The 17,045-nt window shown below is 52.8% G+C and overlaps 1 protein-coding gene across 1 annotated transcript; it reads right to left on the bottom strand.

Annotated features, from left to right (window-relative positions):
• Window positions 1-923: 923 nt before the first annotated feature.
• Window positions 924-12,487, bottom strand: KCNK18 (potassium two pore domain channel subfamily K member 18). Its single transcript, XM_029920458.1, has 3 exons — window positions 12,268-12,487; window positions 9,647-9,775; window positions 924-1,738 (listed from the first exon to the last, which is right to left on the bottom strand). The coding sequence occupies exons 1-3, from the start codon at window positions 12,485-12,487 to the stop codon at window positions 924-926; spliced, it is 1,164 nt and encodes a 387-aa protein (XP_029776318.1).
• Between the last annotated feature and the right edge of the window lie 4,558 nt (window positions 12,488-17,045).

Raw genomic sequence — 17,045 nt, 5'->3', positions numbered from 1 at the left:
GACAGTACTGAGGATGGCCAAGAGTTTGTCCACGGGAGGGGCCAGCTGTTGGGCCTCATCCGTCCACCTTCTCCTCTCCTGTCCGTTGTGGATTGAGGGCTGCTCCCAGGAGCGTTAGCCCCTTGGCTCTTCCAGGCTGCCCTGTACATCCCCGTGCTGCAGTGACGAGGGACAGTCCTCGGGCAAAGAAAGCTGAAGCACCTGAGCACCGGAGTGGGGCCCCTACAGCATCTGCCCCGCAGACCAGCCCATTCACACGGCGACTCAATCAGACACAGTGCAGGAGACTATCCACCCACTGAGTGCCGTTTCCTCCACCAATGATTCACCCAAGCCCACGGTGCGGGTTGTGGGCCATGCCAATGGGAACATGGATCTGCACAGAATCTGGCAATCAAATGATCCCAGGTCCCCGTGAACACAGGTGACAGTCACAGGCTGTGGCACCAGTGTCTCTTCCATGGACTGAGACTGCACTGACCCCACACACATTCATGAAGTCATTCAAGAGAAGAGGTTGTTCAGACCAGCTCTGTGTCCCCCCCCGCCGGGTAAATTTTAATTTAGCAGAAAGTACAAATTGCAAGAACAAAGGTTAATTTTTTTCTTGTGTCTCAGGAGAAGCTATGATGTCCATAAAGTGGTTTCATTTACAGAAGGTGGGGCTTTTGGCAAACAAAGGGCAATGAACTTGGCTTTGGAGGACGGGGATCATTTTTGTCTAACGTCTCGATGTGAAAGATACTGGCCACATTTCTGCAGGACCTTAAGACCAAAATCGGCCTTCATGCAGGCTTTGTCTCCAAGCCCCAAGGTCTCAAGTGATGGCCTGTAGGGCCACCGGTTCCAATGGCACTGCCCCCGAAAGATGAGGCGAGGAAAGAGGCCCAGCTGGCATCTGTCACACGGAGATGGTGGAAATCTCAGTGTTTAACAGGATGGTCAGATGCCCCTCTGGCGAAGAACAGCATGAGACTTTTGTAGAGGTGAATCAGCCTGTTTTGCACCAACTTAAAAGCAATGTACAGGATCTCCATCCCGATGATGATATAAATGGAGAAGAACAAGAAGAAGTGAGGGTGTTCCAAAAAAGTGTCCCCAAACCCGATGGTGGTCAGCGTGATGAAGCAGAAATAGAAGGCGTTCTCAAAGTCCAGCTGCGTCTCCCAGATGGGGAGGATGGCGGCGGCGCAGGAAATGTAGGCAAAGATGAGGAGGGCGACGACCAGGAGGGGGATGTCCAGCTTCTCCACCTGCCGTCCCACCTCGTCCAGGTTGCTGATGATGGAGTAGGAGAGCCTCCCCGACGTGAGCTCGGGACACGAGCTGCTCCTCTCGACAGCCCGCGGGGGTGGGCGCAGCGTGCTCTGCCTCTCTCGTGCCAGAAGTCTCTCGAACAGATCTGTGTTGCTGCCTGGGGCGGAGGGATTCCTGCCGGGTTTGGGGTCCGGAAGGTCTTGGGTTTCTATGACGATCCTGGGGACATCTCGGGCCGCAGGCGTGGTGGCAGGAACAGGCTTGGCGGCAGACCTTCTGCAGAGCAGGTGGGAGCACCACCGGGGAAGGTGAAGCCGGACGAATGAGAGTTTTTGGAACCGATCGTAAGACGTGGACAGGACGGTGGCCAGGATGTCACCCGTGTCTGTGAGGACGAGGAACATCAGGGGGATGCCAAAGAGGGCGTAGAGCATGCACATGTATTTGCCAAGCCTGGTGACGGGGTACATGTGGCCGTAACCTGAAAAAGAGGACAGGGCCTGGCATGGCTGTCGGCTCCTCCCCTTCCCAAAAAAGCTTGCCTCTGCCACTTCTCCTCTGTTGTGTGACCGTTTACACAATGTGCTTGAAAATATTCACCTTCACACATTCATCCTGGAGCTCTGGGCGGCTCAGTCGGTCAAGTGTCTGACTTCAGCTCAGGTCATGATCTTCCAATTTGTGGGTTCGAGCCCCGCGCTGGGCTCTGTGCTGACAGCTCAGAGCCTGGAGCCTGCTTCAGATTCTGTGTCTCCCTCTCTCTCTAACCCCTCCCCTGCTCGGTCTCTTTCTAAAATAAATAAACATTAACATTTTTAAAAAGCATTCATCCACCATCTGGCATTGGGTCAGTTTTGGTGGGGAAAGCAGGAGGTGACACTCAGCTACTCTTCAGGATAAGGACAACTCATGTCTAGACATTTGACCCAAGTGTCCTTGGCAGGGGATGAACATGTCTGGGGGCGGGCTGATGGCTTTTCGTTTTGCTGCAGCCATTTCTAAGCATCCGTGTGACAAGATGAATGCCGGCGAGAGGCCACGGAAGGCTTTGCCCTCACAGCCCCGCCTGCTGCAGCCTCCATGACGGCTCCTGTTTTCAGAAGGCGCCCTTGTCCTTCCCGGGGTGTCTGGGCCTCTTGGCTTATTTGTTTCTCTACAACAGGCTATTCCTACGTGCCAACAGAGCGCAGCAGCGTGCACGGTAGGAGGGAGAGAGGACGGAAGCAATAAAATGCAGTTGCTGCCCTCAGGATCATCATGGTTTAGTAGAGGACACACGCACGGTCACAAAGGCTAATCAAGTGGGCAGGATCCCCACATCTAGAAGCTTTCCAACCTGAGTGCGAGTCTCAGCTCTGCCGTTTCTAGAAAGTTACTTGACTGCTCCCATTTTCAAGTTTCTTATCTGCAAAGTAGGGATGGCAGTCTCCGCTCTGTGTACTCACTCACCGGAAAGATGACACGAGGCCGGTACCCGGCCCATAGTGGGCAGCTAAGAGATGTCGGCGTCCCTGCCCTCAGGAGCTAGTATTAGGAGTCGGTAGCACTTACCCTGGGCTGGCATCCACGGTTATAGGTGTGGTTATCACTATTCATGGGTGGGGAAACGGAAGCTTGGGGAAATGAAGTAAGTTGGCCAAGGGCATTCAGGGTAGAGTAGAGTTGGTGGTCCAATCCCCAGAACCATCCGGCTCCCATACTAGCTTTCATTCCCCTGGGGTCCGGAGCACCCAAGGGAGTGGAACCTCCCAATCATTGAGAACCAGCCAGCCAAGCAAAGCGGGTGGGCAGGCTGAGGCTTCTGGGCCCTTCCGGAGTCCTCTCCACCCACCGCCCATCCCCCACCCTCCTGCCTACAGAAGGCTGTCACACCCCCACAGCACAGTGGGCTGGGTCTTCGGAATGAACATGTCAGTGACCTCAGCAAAACGAGGGAAAAGCTTTTGTATTTAATGCCTGTGTTTAATTTTTGATGTCATAAAGGATGATTAATACAGAAAAACCTAGGCCAATTATGTAAATTGATTTGAAGGCACTTCCTCCGCTGGCTCTGCCCCAGCCTCCTCCTGGACTCCGGTTCCCTGTGGCGAACTCTAGCCTCAGGCTCTGCCTTCCAGGAGCACAAAGCTGTTCAGGTTGCCCACCCTCATCGGGGTCCTGGGAGAAGGCTGTGGACCTCGGAGGGTCTCATCTATTGGCATCCATTCCAGAGCACTCCATGCCACCCTGGGCTGATTCCATGAGGCACCATTTGGTAGGAGGTGTCTTCATTCTATGTGCATTCATATTGTTTGCACATATGGAGTGCTTACTGCATACGCATATAGCGGTAAGCAAAGGAGATATGGTGTCCAACCTCTCTGAGCTTCTGGATTAGTGGGAGGGCCAGACATGAATAAATAGCTACCCTGGTGAGCATGCAGTAGCAGTGGGGGGTCCATAGCAGGATGTAAAAGAGCGACGAGAACAAAGGCGCCCAGCCTGGATTCACATTTATTGAGCACCTACTTTCTGTCAGACCCCTGTGGATGGGGCGGGGGTACAACAAGAAACAAACAGAGGTCCTGCCCTCTAGGACTCCTGGCTGAGAGAGAAGCAAGGCCTTGAGCTTAGCTCTCCACCATCAGCAGGATGTGGTGAGGACCCAACAGGTGTACGCACCACAGGGGGGCAGGATGGGGGCCGCCCTGGCTAAACCTCCCCTCCGAAATCCAGGTGTGTGTGGCACAGGGTGGGACTTGCTGAGAGAGTGATGGTTCCAGCTACCTCTGATCCCCTTCCCTGTCCCCTCGGGGTCTCTGGCAGCTCCGGCCCTCCCCTCAAAGAGACGAGGCTGCAGAAGGGGCCTCAGAGACTTTTCCCGGCTTCAGCAGAAGCCCAGAGCCACTGAGGAGATGCAGGTGGGGATGGGGTCCTAAGGGAGAGAGGAGGGACGGAGTGGGGACATGGGGGAGATGACCATCCGCCCAGTTTGCTTAGGGCTGACGGGTTTCCCAGGACACAGGACTTTCGGTGCTAAAGCTGTGGTAGTCCCAAACATGGCTCCTGCCAGCCATGGAGGAAGGTGTGGAAAGAGTCCCAGGAGAAGGGAAGCTGAGGGAGGAGGGCACCTGGAGCCTCTCCTGCAGGGGCAGGAGCTCAGGGAGTCCCAGCCACAGAGTCCTGGTGGAGTCCGGGCCCTGCCCTAGATTCCTGCCAAGATTCCTGTGCCAAAGCTTGTCACGGGCCCCACAGAGCCCTCAGCCCTTAGGGATGTTAGCATCAGCCACAAAGGCCCGTAGACGGGGACCAGCCTGTTTTCTAGATGGCGGAGAAGCCCCCTCGTTCTGATGCACCCTCAGGGGAGTCGGGGGAGGCTGCACAGTAGAAACCCCTCAGCTCCCAGGGCAGGGTCCCAGGGTCAGATCTATTGCAAAGAAGAGGGCCTCACATTTCTTACTTGTAGAACAAAGTGCCTTTTAGAGTGAAAACTTTCTGCACAGCGAAATCCCTAATGCTGGCAAGCACCACTGTGATTGTATTTAAGGGACAAGGAACAGAGCGGTCAGGTGACCAGCCTGGAGTGGCACAGCCCAAGCCGACAGAGCACCCCTTACCTGAAGACCTGCCCCACGCACATGCCTAACAGTGTCCTCCATGGCAAAGAGGAAGTTAGTGGGTTGAAATGAAGTCTTGGCTGTCTCTAAGTGGAACATGTTTAGAGTCCTAAAGATATGCCATGTTCCAGAAAATGCATTAAGAAAGCAAATCTCAGAGAGCGCATGGCCCCTGTGAAGGAAATGTATTAACCGTACCCATTACTGAATGCTGAGATGCATAACGGAAAATCCTATCATTTCTTATAATGCATTCATATATTCCAATACAGTCAGTCTACTCCACTTAGGCCGTGAGTATTTAATAGCCCATGCACTTCACTTTCTAATCCAAGGGGACTGACCCAATTGGAAATGACTGGGGATTGGCCAACCTCACACTTGCCAGGTGTCCCTTCTTCAGCATCAAGGCCAGGTGCATTAAGAGTGGTCCAGAGATGTAGGACGGGAAGCACTCCAAACACGGCTATTGATTACAGGCCGGGGAGAGCCTCCCCAACATCCTCTTCCACTTGTAATTACTGGACGGCGTGATGTCCTAATTGATTCGATAGTAGCATCGCCTTCTTGGGATTTAAACCAAGATAATGCATTTCCATTAGATCAGCGGTTCACAGTCTGGATTCCCATTAGAATCACCTGGAGGGCTCTGACAAATACCGAGGCCCAGGTCTGTCCCTAGCGACTCTGACTTGATTGGCATGGAGTCCGGGCTTGGGAGCTTATACAAGACAGCTGGGTAATTGCAGCGTGCAAGTCAGGGCTGAGACCCCTCACATCCAGTCAGTGCTTTGCAAACATTAGCATGCGTCAGAATCCTCTCGTGAGCTTGTTAAATACAGATTGCTGGGCCCCACATCCTTAGATTTGGGCTCAGTGGGGCTAGCATGGAGCCTGAGAATTCTCATTTCTTTTTTCAAGTTTATTTGTTTAATTAGAGAGAGAGAGAGAGAGGGAGAGAATCCCAAGCAGACTCCACGATGTCAGCACAGAGCCAGCTGTGGGGCTCAATCCCATGATCTGTGAGCTCATAACCAGACCCAAGATCAAGAGTCAGATGCTTAACCTAATGAGCCACCCAGGCGCCCTGTAATTCTTATTTCAAACAAGTTCTCTGGTGATGTTCATGCCACTGGTCCAGGGGCCATACCTTGATAACCACTGCAATATATCAGTTCTCAGCGGGAGCAATTTTGCCCCCCGAGGGACACCTGGCAGTGTCTGGAGACTTTTTTGGCTGCCTCGACTAGTAGAGACAGCAGGGGAAGAGGCAGAGGCCTCCGGGAGGTAGAGGCCAGGGGTGCCGCCAGACAAGCCCCCACAACAAAGAATCCTCGAATGCAAGATGCCAAATTGCCCAGGCTGAGGAAGGCTGCATTAGACCAATCCCCTGAGGTTCCTGAGGGACAGGAAAACAAACTGAACCCCTTCGCGCACCCCCAGTATCTTCCTTCAGGTTCCTGCTCCCGTGACTGTTGCTCCATTGAGCTGTGAGTCTCCCTGAAAAGGTCCAGCTGTGCCTCACCCCTGCTTTCCTGGTAGTGACATCCCTTTGCATTTAGCTCATGGCTAAATGTCACAGCACCTACCCCGTAGGCTTGTCACGTCATGAAAATTAAATAAAATGATGCCTAGAAAGCACGTGAACACCACTTTTGGTGCCGGAAAATGCTCAGTGGTGCAGTTACTGTCCGTGTTCTTTCTGCCATTACAGTCCCTGCCTGGACAGGCAATTTAGGTGAAGGACCAGTTCTGAAGGAAGCCACATGGGGGCGCCCTTGGACACAAGCATCTGCCCATTCATAAAGCCGGCACTGGTTCTTTCCCCCCAACATTCCTTCGTCTTTCCCGGAATGCCACTGCCCCCACCGCCCCCCCCCCACACCTGATTTAGGGAGAAATCCAATTGGTTTAAATTATTCTGGTAATGTAATCCCCTTGCCAGGACTGGCTCAGGGGTGGGAGGTTTCTAGAAAGCTTTTCTTTGCTGATGGCGGCAGCCAGCCCTTGTTCTGTCTACGAGATGCAACTCTGCCCAAATGGGGTGGACACTGGTGACCGTCTTCTGACCTGCTGAGCAGGATGGAGAGTATATGATGCTCAGTGTCACGGGTGAGCTGCACATTGCCCAGCCCGAGAGCTGTCCCCCCGCAGGACTTCTTACTCCCAAGGGAACACATTTCCCAACCTCCCAGCCCCCCAGTTTAAGCCAGTTGGGTTGGAGTTTCCGGTAGTGGCCCTGACAGGATCCTGACTGCCGCTTACGTTTCTCCTCACGTGGATCTGAAAGGCAGGCCTGGGCGGAGTTACAAATGAGAGAACGGGACTCGGAAGGGCCACCTTGCTCCCTGGAGGTCACACAGGCTGACCCCAGGTGGCCAGCCTCCAGAGTCCACAGCTGGCCAGTGTGCTCCCCACCCCATCAACAAGTGTGAGGTCACCTCGGCACGAGCACCCAGCCACGGCTGGCATCCTGTGACCCTCGTGGGCCCATCCCTCGCAGGGACTGCCACTCTCTTGAATGAAGTTGGGGCCTCAGTCCTCTTCACCGGCCAGGACAGGGACTGCTCAGTGGGTTCCCTCCTGGTGGAGACACTGACCCAGGAGCTTCTGAGCTGTGGCTGAGGTCACCTCCCCCACTCAGCTCCTGGGACCCTATTCCCAGCAGGGGAGACTCCTGTCAGCCCCTGGGAGGCCCATCCTACCCAGCTGGCCCTGCACCACTGAGGCCGGAAGCCAGGGGCCCTTGTTAGGCGAGCATCCTCAGACATGGGCCCGGGGACACGGTGCCCAAGTGCAAGAGCAGCCCTGTCCCCACAGCTCGGGAGGCCACTGCCCGTACCATGTCCCCCTCTCTCCTGTCCATTCTCTGCTCTCAGGCCACAGCGGTCTTTTCCTCAAAGCTCCTCGAAGCTCCAGAGTTTTGTCCGACTGTTTCGTCTGCTTGGAAAGCTCTTACCCTTTTCTGCCCGGTTCATCTCTGCATCATCTAGATCCATCAGCTCTGTTTCCCAGGAGCCCACACTTCGTGTGGTGACCAAGAAGAGGGTCTGTGGCTCTTTAAATGAGCAAGTGGTCACTGTGGAGCCTCCCCTCTACCCTGGACTCTGGAAGGGACTGGCCTGGGTCAATGACTTGCAGGGGGAAATCTTACTTTTGTTTGGAGGCTGAAGACACGCATAAAGAAGTGTGGGGAAATGGGGAGAGGCTGGCTCCTTCCCGGCAAGGACCTTCCCTCCCAGCCACTGGTATCCACCCAGCCAGACACGAGGGGTCTCTGGAAATCTGAGCTGCCCCTGTCTCCCAGGCACAGCCAGGCTCTCCCTGGGGCTGCCCGGGCAGGGGTGGGGAGGGGTGGGCAGGGCCGCTGCAGCACCCCACAGACCTGCAAGAACCACATTTCCAGCAGGAATGGGTGTCTCCACCCAGAAGCTCCGCTGGAGCCTTGACCTCGACAGGCTCTGAGTCCTCACCGCCCTCCCCCCAGCCTGCAGGCCCTGCCCACCAGAGCTAAAATGTCTTCCTCATCCTCCACGTAGGCACCCCTGCAGACTGTCCTGCGAAGTCCTCCGTCAACACCCCCTCTTCTCCGTCCTCACGACCACGGTCCTGGAGGAGGCCGCTGCCATCATCTCTCACCCAGGCTGTTGCAGGAGGCCCCTACTGGTCCCGAGCTGCCGCCTCACTCTCTGGTCCACCTCCATGCTGCAGCCGGGGTGATCTTTCTGGAATGCTGAGCTACCGTGTTCTTCCCTTGCTTAAAACCCACTGGACACCCCCACTGCCCTCAGGACAAATCCAACCTCCTTAGCCTGGTGCACAGGGCCTTCCTGTGGACTGGTGCTTCCTTTCTCTCCCACGCCTCTTCACCTTTGTTAACCTCCTTACAATGCCTGCCATTTCTTTCACTACCAGGCCTTTGCCCATGCTGGCCACTTGGCTCGGAGAGCCCTCTTCATGCCCACCTTCCCCCACGCTGTGGACTCCTCTCCCTGTCTGACTCAGCAGGCCGCCATTCCCACCAGGGAGCCTCTAAAATGCTCTTCCCACTTAAGGATCACCCGCAAGCCTGGGGCAGGTGCCCATCCTCTGTGCCCCCACAGTACCCTGAAGGCCTCACAGGCTGAGCATGTTTGGTGGTCTGACTTCTTCTGTCTTTTTTTTTATGTTTTTTATATATTTTTTTTGAGAGACAGAGATAGTGCAAGCAATGGAGGGTAAGAGAGAGAGGGAGATACAGAATCTGAAGCAGGCTCCAGGCTCTGAGCTAGCTGTCAGCACAGAGCCCGATGAGGGGCTTGAACCCACCAACCACAAGATCATGACCTGAGCCGAAGCCGGACACTTAACTGACTGAGTCACCCAGGTGCCCCTGAGTTCTTCTGTCTTGCCCAGAAGAAGCGTGGGCTGGCAGGTACCATTGACAAGAGGTGTTTTGTACAAGAGCATTCAGCCAAGGAGCGAGAGGGGGCTGAAATGCAGCTGATGCCCTACCTTGCCCATGGGGGCCCACACCTGAAGCAAGGGCCCTCTTTCCTAATTCCCACCAAGGTGCCTTAGGACCCAACATCAGTTCCGCTCACTGTTGTATCCCCCCAAGTATCCGCCACCCCCAGCAAGGAGCGGCGGCCACCCAGCAAAGGAGACCTGGGACCGGGTGGGTATTTCACAAGCATTTCTTGAATAAATGAATTGAGCATGCCAGCATCCTTACCAGGGGTCCCCAGCCTCCCTCTTTTCCCCCTCTCTCCCCCAGATCTCTCGCCCAGGACTGCCCTTGCCCTTGGACTTACCCACAGTGCTGATGACTGTGCAGCAGAAAAAGAGCGAGCTCAGGAAGGACCAGTCTGCAAACGTGCTGAACCAGTGAGGTTTCACCTTCTGCAGCAGCACTTCGAGATCCTGCTTCTTGCTTTCCTCAACTGGGACAAGAGATGACCAGAGTGATGGAGGGGCGTTTCCTCGAGACAGGTCCCACCCAGGGGCAAGGCTCTTCCCCAGAGCCAGGTGCCCCCGGCCCTGTGGCCTCACTGACCAGAACTTGGCTCTGCTTTTGCACATCTCTGTGTTTGGTGCCTACGGAGATGAAGAGGCCACAGACCCCGTGGGATGAGCATCCAAGGGAGAGGCCCTCAGGGGTCTGGCCTGAGCTCAGCCACAGCGTTGCTGTGTGGCCTTAGGGGACTTTCTGAGCCTCCATGTCTTTCGCTTGCAAAGAGGCATACTAACTTCTGCTCAGTCTCCCTCCTGGGGCTGCTGATCATTGAAAGCAAAGTGGGTTTTATGAAATGTAAGCTGTTATATGGATGCAAACCATACCCGCTCCCGGAGGTCATTAAGCCTGATGGAATTCGGTGCTCATGCTGGGATCTGTGGGCACACGTCTCGTGAAGATTTCTGGGAAGGCTGGACTTTCAAAACATCTGCCCCAAGGTCAACAGAGCAGATTTGGGACCCTGGTTCCTCAGGGACGTTCCCAAATAGTTCTGTTGGCCTTGGTGGCCTGTGGCTTTTGAAACCTTGGAAGCCGTCTTGAAACTCTGGCACATGACAGGAAGTCACTACACATTGAATGGGCACCGACCTGGGAGTCCAAACACTAGTGTTCTAGACCCAGCTCCGACCCTGGGTAGCTCCTGCGGCTGTGGACAAGATGCTTCTACCTGAGCCTCAGTTTCCCCATCAGGGAGGCAGCGTGGCAGTGAAAACATGGGCTCTAGAGTGCCTCAGGTAGGACCCGTGGCTCTACTCTCTGGTTTGTGACCTTGGCAAGTTGCTTCACTCCCAAAGCCTCCATTTCCTAATCCATGAAAGGGGACAATCCATTCAACCCTCTCGGGCTGGTGTGGGATTATGTGTGAGAACGCACGAAACCTATTTGGCCGGGTCTTGCACTTAGCGAGCGCCTACGGAGCATTTTAATCTCCAACATAAACCAGTACAAAATGAGGTTGGAGGGGCGCGTGGCTGGCTCAGTCCAGAGAGTGTGTGACTCTTGATCTCAGGGTCATGAATTCGAGCCCCACTGTGGGCGCAGAGATTACTTAAAAAAAACGGCAACAACACCAAAATGGGGTTGGGCCGGCTCTGGGGTTCTGTAGTGTTCTGTGCATCAGGATCACCCGGGAAACTGTAAAAATAAGATTCCCAACCCAGCCCCAGAAACCCTGATCAAGGGGGTTTGGAGAAGAGCCTGGGAATGTGTATTTCAGGCGAGCTCCTTGGAGGATACAGACGCGTGGCCAGGTGTGGGAAGCTCTGAACTGACACTCGAGAGCCTGGATGGGATGGTTCAGAGTCCGGCGGTGGTGACTGCAGAGGACATCTCCCAGGACGGCTGAGTTGGCGTGTGTCTCTCTGGTAGATGCAGACAGATGGGACCCTCCATGGAGGAGAGACACTGTGACCAGCGTCTGGTGGGGCGGCCTCAGCCAGAAGAACTGGCTCCCAAAGCAGGTGGGGCTGTGGCAGGAGCTGTGAGCAGCCCAGCCAAGGACAGTCACACCAGGGAACATCCTGTTCTTGCCTTCACCTGTGGAGTCTGCTTTTCCTTTGTCTTTTATTTATTTATGCTCTATATTTTTATTTTGCTCTGCTAAATACATATTTGCAAGCTTTGGGGAACAGGGCTATAGAAATAAGTGACTAAATACAGATGAAATGTAGTAAGGCCATAAAGTGTCTTCAAGAGGCTTCATGTCCTTTTTCTCATCTGCTTCCCACAGGGTCTCTATGAATGGCAGGCCTGAGACTGTGGGCCCCCTCTGTCCAGCACACTGAGACCAGAGAGGGCAATGGCTCTGCTTCAGATCACACAGCAAGTCCGGGAAGCAACCAGCTCCCCACCCCTGAGTCCAACAATAGGAAAGGCCATTGGAAACAGGAAATGAGAGAGAAGGGGGACAGGCCGCTCCTCCTGGGAGGCCAAGTCCAGTTTGATTGTTCGTGAATTCTAGTCCCTATAAACTGAGGCACGGGACCAGGCAGGCATAGTTCAGAGGAGTGGCCTGGGGACCCCGAGCCCCAAATCCAGTCACCCGAGCTGCCCATCCAACCTCACTAAACCTCCAGCAAACCATCCTCCTCAAAACCTGCTGGTCTGGGTGGGGCTGGGAGCGGAGGCGGAGGGAAGGAAGCTGGTCTTTCCAGAGCACCTGGTGAGTCCTCAGGGCTTTCCCCACATTCTTCACAGCAACCAACCCTGACAGGCCCTATTCTCCCTATTTTACAGAGGAGAAAACTGAGGCTCAGAGAGAAGTCATTTGCGTAAGGTCCCGCCCAGGAATGCGGAGGATAGGAGCCAGGGCTCCCAGACCGGCCCCCTCTTCCTCCCCCTCCACCGCAGCCTCCTGCAAGGCAGCCCTCTGCTCTCTGGGGCTGCCCCCACCCTGCCCTGCCCGGATGAGCCACCTACCTGTTCGGTTGCATTTCAAGATGCCACAGAGCTCCCCCAGGAATTCATCAAACTCCGGGTCATTTGGCCCTAAGCCCTGGCCCCCCTCGATGGCCGAGAAGAGGGCAGCACCCAGCAGCGCATAAGTCACCAGGGAGCAGAGGAAGCAGAGGCGAGGGAAAAGCTTCTCCAGGGCCTCCTGAAAGCACCTCCTGGCCTGGGGTGGCCCCGAAGCCTCCATCCTCCCAGGAGCGCTGGAGCAGGAGGAGCTGATGGAGGAGGCAGGAGCGGGCCCAGCAGGAGGAAGCGAGGGAGGAGGAGGGGGAGGAACGGGAGTGCCCAGAGGACGGCCAGGCTCCAGCGCTAAGTGGATGGTGCGTGTGCTTCCCCCAAGGACTGGGAAGCAGCCGGTGCTCATCACGTTCAGTTACTGAGATGGCACACGCCCCCCACCCCCACCCCGGCGCCCCAAATTGCTATTGATCCGCCAGCCTGGGAGCTGCCCTGCAGCGGCTTCGGGTAGACGCTGTAGTGGCTGCTTTGTGCTTTGGCCTTTCCCGTCTGGAGGCTGCGATTTTGACCTCCAGGTGCCAAATCTGACTTTTGGTTTTTGGTCAAGTGATTGTCCTTCAGGAGGGTTGTCTGTGGCATCTGGTTTCTTGGGCAGGTAGTAATAATAGTAATGAGTCTGGCCAGAACTCTCCAGTTTACAAAGGGCCTTTACCCTGCATGGATCTAATTATTGGTCCTAATTCTTGACTCTTTTGCAGCTTACCCACCTCTGCCGTGGCCTCAAGGCGGGCAGAGCAGAATTCCCCGCCCAGTAGTGCTGACAGAAGCCACGTGATTTGCTCTAACCAATCCGGTGTTAGCAGACTTGACCGAAGCAGGGGCTTGAAAATGTGATGGTGAAGCTGGACTTGCTCCCCTGGGCCCTATCTCAGCCAGGAGAAAGATAGGCCCAGTGACCGACCGGAGATGTGCACCCGCTCAACCCCGCATTCATAAGAGGATTTTCTGTGAGGCGTCACAGAACATGGTTCATGAGAGTCTTAGCTATCCATTCTTTCAGAGTGTGCCTCAGCTTCCCAGCCCTCTTCCCTGGGAAGCCCTGGGCCATGACTGAGCAAGATGGGGGTTTAGGAGCTTATCCATGTCTGTCTGCCCCTGGAGGGACTCCTCCAACCTGCAATCTCTGTTCCAGAAGGCCCCGTTGGTCTGCTAGAGATTTTTGTCAGCTCTGCACCATGATTCGAAGGCTTTCTCTGTCCCATCCTGCATCTCAGTAAAGATGTTGCAGTTCTTACTCTATCTCCATGTCTGCGTCGCAGAAGATCCAATCTGTGGTAGTTGGTGCCAAAGTGTCTGAAAGAACAGGCTCTAAGATGCAGGCTTAGGACTGGTTTGCTCAATACTTGGTCCTAAACGGGTAAGGAGATGGTGTGTAGACAGCTCTTGGATCAAGGTGGCCATCCTGTTGTTAAACACCTGCCAGTGGTGAGCTAGGATGGTGAGCAGGTAGAAGGTGTTGACTAGTGCAACAATGCCGCCACTAAAAACACTGGAGGAGGGGCGCCTGGGAGGCTCAGTTGGTTTAGCGTCTGACTTCGGTTCATTCAGGTCATGATCTCATGGCTCGTGGGTTCGAGCCTGGCATTGAGCACTGTGCTGACAGCTAGCTCAGATCCTAGAGCCTGTCTTTGGATTCTGTGTCTCCTTCTGTCTCTGACCCTCCCCTGCTCACGCCGTCTCTCTCTCTCTCTCTCAAAAATAAATAAAAACATTTTAAAAAATACTGGAGGAATGATAAATGCAAAGACAACAAGTTTGGATGGTTTCCTGAAGTTGAATTTGTCCCCTGAAGGCAAAACTCAGAAGAGGGAGGTTAGTAGGACAGAGTACACAGCCTCTGTGCAATCTGCAACTAATATTCATCATTTCCTTCCTTCACCACCCATTCTAAACTCCCTTTGCCCTCTACTAACTCTTCTACTCTCTCAATGTCTTGCCCAGTGGCATGCCCCAAATCCTCATTCCAAGGGGGTTCTGAGTCCATGGTAACCATATACTCTTCAGTTTGGAGTTGCGTGGGTTCGTCCATTCACAAATACAATTGGGTAAGAAATACCAAGAGGTACCCGAGTGAGCCACCTGAGTTGCATTCCTATTCCTTCCAGCCTCCATTGTGTGAAAGCAGCCCTACCTCCCTCCCCCTCCTCTGACCAGGTCAGTTGCCCTTGACAGGGTGATCACCCCTTTTCTTGCTTTCTGGCTCCTGGATATGAAGATTTCAGAATACCCAGGCAGAAGCCAGAGGGTGTAGTTTAATGGACCCCTTACTATGTTTCCTAGTGAATATCTCCCCCTAGTGAATATCAGGACCCTCTAACCAACCCTACAGAGCCCAGAGTTGGGAGATGGAAGATAGTAGAGGCATGTGATCATGCAACTCTCAGTTTAAAATGGAAAGCATCCTATTCTTAACCTCTTCTCTACTGCCCTGAAGAAAGAGAAGATCTCCAAGCCTAAAACAAACCAACTACCCTGCATCCTTACCCTCACCCTGACATCTGTATCAAGCCTTCTAGATGAGGTCAAATTTAAGAACTCTTTGCCTAGTTCTGGATCCCCAAGATTTTCTTCTGTTTTCCTATAAAAGTTTTATATTTTTTAAGTTTATATTTAGGTCTGTGATTCATTTGAGTTAATTTTTGCCTGAGGCATGACATTTAGGTCAAGGTTCATATTTGTTTGTTTGTTTGTTTGTTTTGGCCTATGGCTGTCCAATTGCTCTAGTGCCACTTATCGAAAAGTCTATCTTTACTCCACTGGATTGTTTTTTCACCTTTATGAAAAATCTATTCAGCAAATTTGTGTAAGTCTAATTCTGGGCTCTCTATTCTGTCCCACTGATCAAGTAGTGGTCTATCTTTCCACTAATACCATACTGTCTAATTACTATAGCTGTGTAGTAGGCCTTAGTATGATGTATAGTGATTCTTCCTACCTTACTCTTCCTTTTCAAGATTGTTTGAGCTATTTTAAGGCCCTCCTATAGAATTTTTAAAATAATATTATCTATGTCTACATAAAACCTATCTGGGCTTTTGATAGGAGCTGCATTAAACCCATAGGCCAATGGGAGGACCCTTAAGATCTTTACTGTGTTAAGCCTTCCAGTCCATGAATATGGTATGTCTCTCCTGGGCATTTCTTTTGAACAACAATTTAATATGCTCCCATCATTCTTTACTCAAGCTAAGAATCAACATTTTAAGAAAAGAATCCATAGGTCACTTGTTATTAAGTGCTATTTACTGTGCTTGGGGGCAGTGTTAAGAAATGAAAGTGTTGGGGCACCTGGGTGGCTCAGTCAGTTGAGCATCCAACTTTGGCTCAGATCATGATCTCACCGTCCGTGGGTTCAAGCCCCGCATCAGGCTCTGTGCTGACAGCTCAAAGCCTGGGGCCTGCTTCAGATTCTGTGTCTCCCTCTCTATCTGTCCCTCCCCTGCTCACTCTCTGTCTCTGTATCTCAAAAATAAAATTAAAAAAAGACAAAAAATTTTAAAAAATGAAAGTATTCAGGGTGCCCAGGTGGTTCAGTCAGTTAAACATCTGACTTCAGCTCAGGTCATGATCTCAAAGTTCGTGGATTTGAGCCCTGTGTTGGGTTCTGTGCTGACAGCTCAGGACCTGGAGCTGCTTCAGATTCTGTGTCTCCCTCTCTCTCTGTCCTTCCCCTGCTCATGTTCTGCCCTTATCTCTCTCACTCTCTCTCAAAAATTAATAAACATTAAAATTTTTTAAAAAAGAATCTGTTACAAAAGAAAGCACTAGATGATAGAGGTCAGAAAGTGTATTTCAATCATCTTTTTAAGTCTTTTTTTGGAAGACATGTTTCAAGCATCTAGAATACTGTAGAAAATAACATAACAAGTGCCTTTGTACCCATTACCCTTGATGCCATGAACCATCTGGAGGGAGACAGGGAGCTGGGTAGAGAAAGGCCTTGTAATAAAACACAAACTGAAGACAGGTGAGCTCCAGCCTATTAGCCACTTTATCTAGCTGTATGTGACTCAATGTTATGGTTTTGATCGGTGTACGAGAGTCATTTGCCCACATTTGGGCCAGTGGGATGGTGATAGCAGGAATAGAGGAGAACCCAAAAGAGAAGGGACTCTTGTGGATAAAGTCAGGGCTCTGAGATCCAGCTACTTCTCCCCACCTCTGAGGTGATCACTTTAGCTTTTAGGAGAGAGGAATTTTCCTGCTTCCTATACATTATCCAGCCCCTTTTCCTAGGGAGGAAGGGAGACAGGTTATCAAGAGGCTTCTTGCTGAAATCTAAGTCCCTCTCCTAATGAGGCATCAGATAGACATCCGTCAACCAGCCAAAAGAGCATTTCCTGAGGGCCCACTAGAGGCTGGATAGTTGGAGGCCAATAAAGGTCCCCACTGTCCATGGAGAGGGGGGTATAGATACATGGATTTATACACTTAAGTATAATAACACATGAATTGGGAAGTGAGATGCAAACACTGGGTGGCTTATGGAGTCAGAAGAAAGAGAAATGCTGTGAGCCCAAGCAGCCTAGGCCAGCCTCATGGAGGAGCAGGGCTCAAAATCTGTCCAAAGAGAAGCAGAATAATGGCCAGCTGAGAGCAGATCAATGGTAATAGGTCTGATTGAGGTTAAAATGCCTAGTTCTGGAGGTGGGGGTGGGTGGAAATAGCCACAATGGTTTTTGTTCCTCTAAACGAGTGATGTGTCTGCAGTGAACACAGAAACACAA

The sequence above is a fragment of the Suricata suricatta genome, chromosome 2 (genome assembly GCF_006229205.1).
Source record: "Suricata suricatta isolate VVHF042 chromosome 2, meerkat_22Aug2017_6uvM2_HiC, whole genome shotgun sequence".
Lineage (NCBI taxonomy): Eukaryota > Metazoa > Chordata > Mammalia > Carnivora > Herpestidae > Suricata > Suricata suricatta.
The sequence above is the reverse complement of the archived record's forward strand: the minus strand, read 5'-3'. Positions and strand labels throughout refer to the sequence as shown.

Coding starts and splice junctions, on each gene's coding strand:
- KCNK18 (XM_029920458.1), bottom strand. CDS start 12,487: ATGGAGGCTTCGGGGCCACCCCAGGCCAGGAGGTGCTTTCAGGAGGCC. Junction 9,776..12,267: donor CTTGAAATGCAACCGAACAG/GTAGGTGGCTCA, acceptor CTCTTGTCCCAG/TTGAGGAAAGCAAGAAGCAG. Junction 1,739..9,646: donor CACAGTCATCAGCACTGTGG/GTAAGTCCAAGG, acceptor CCTCTTTTTCAG/GTTACGGCCACATGTACCCC.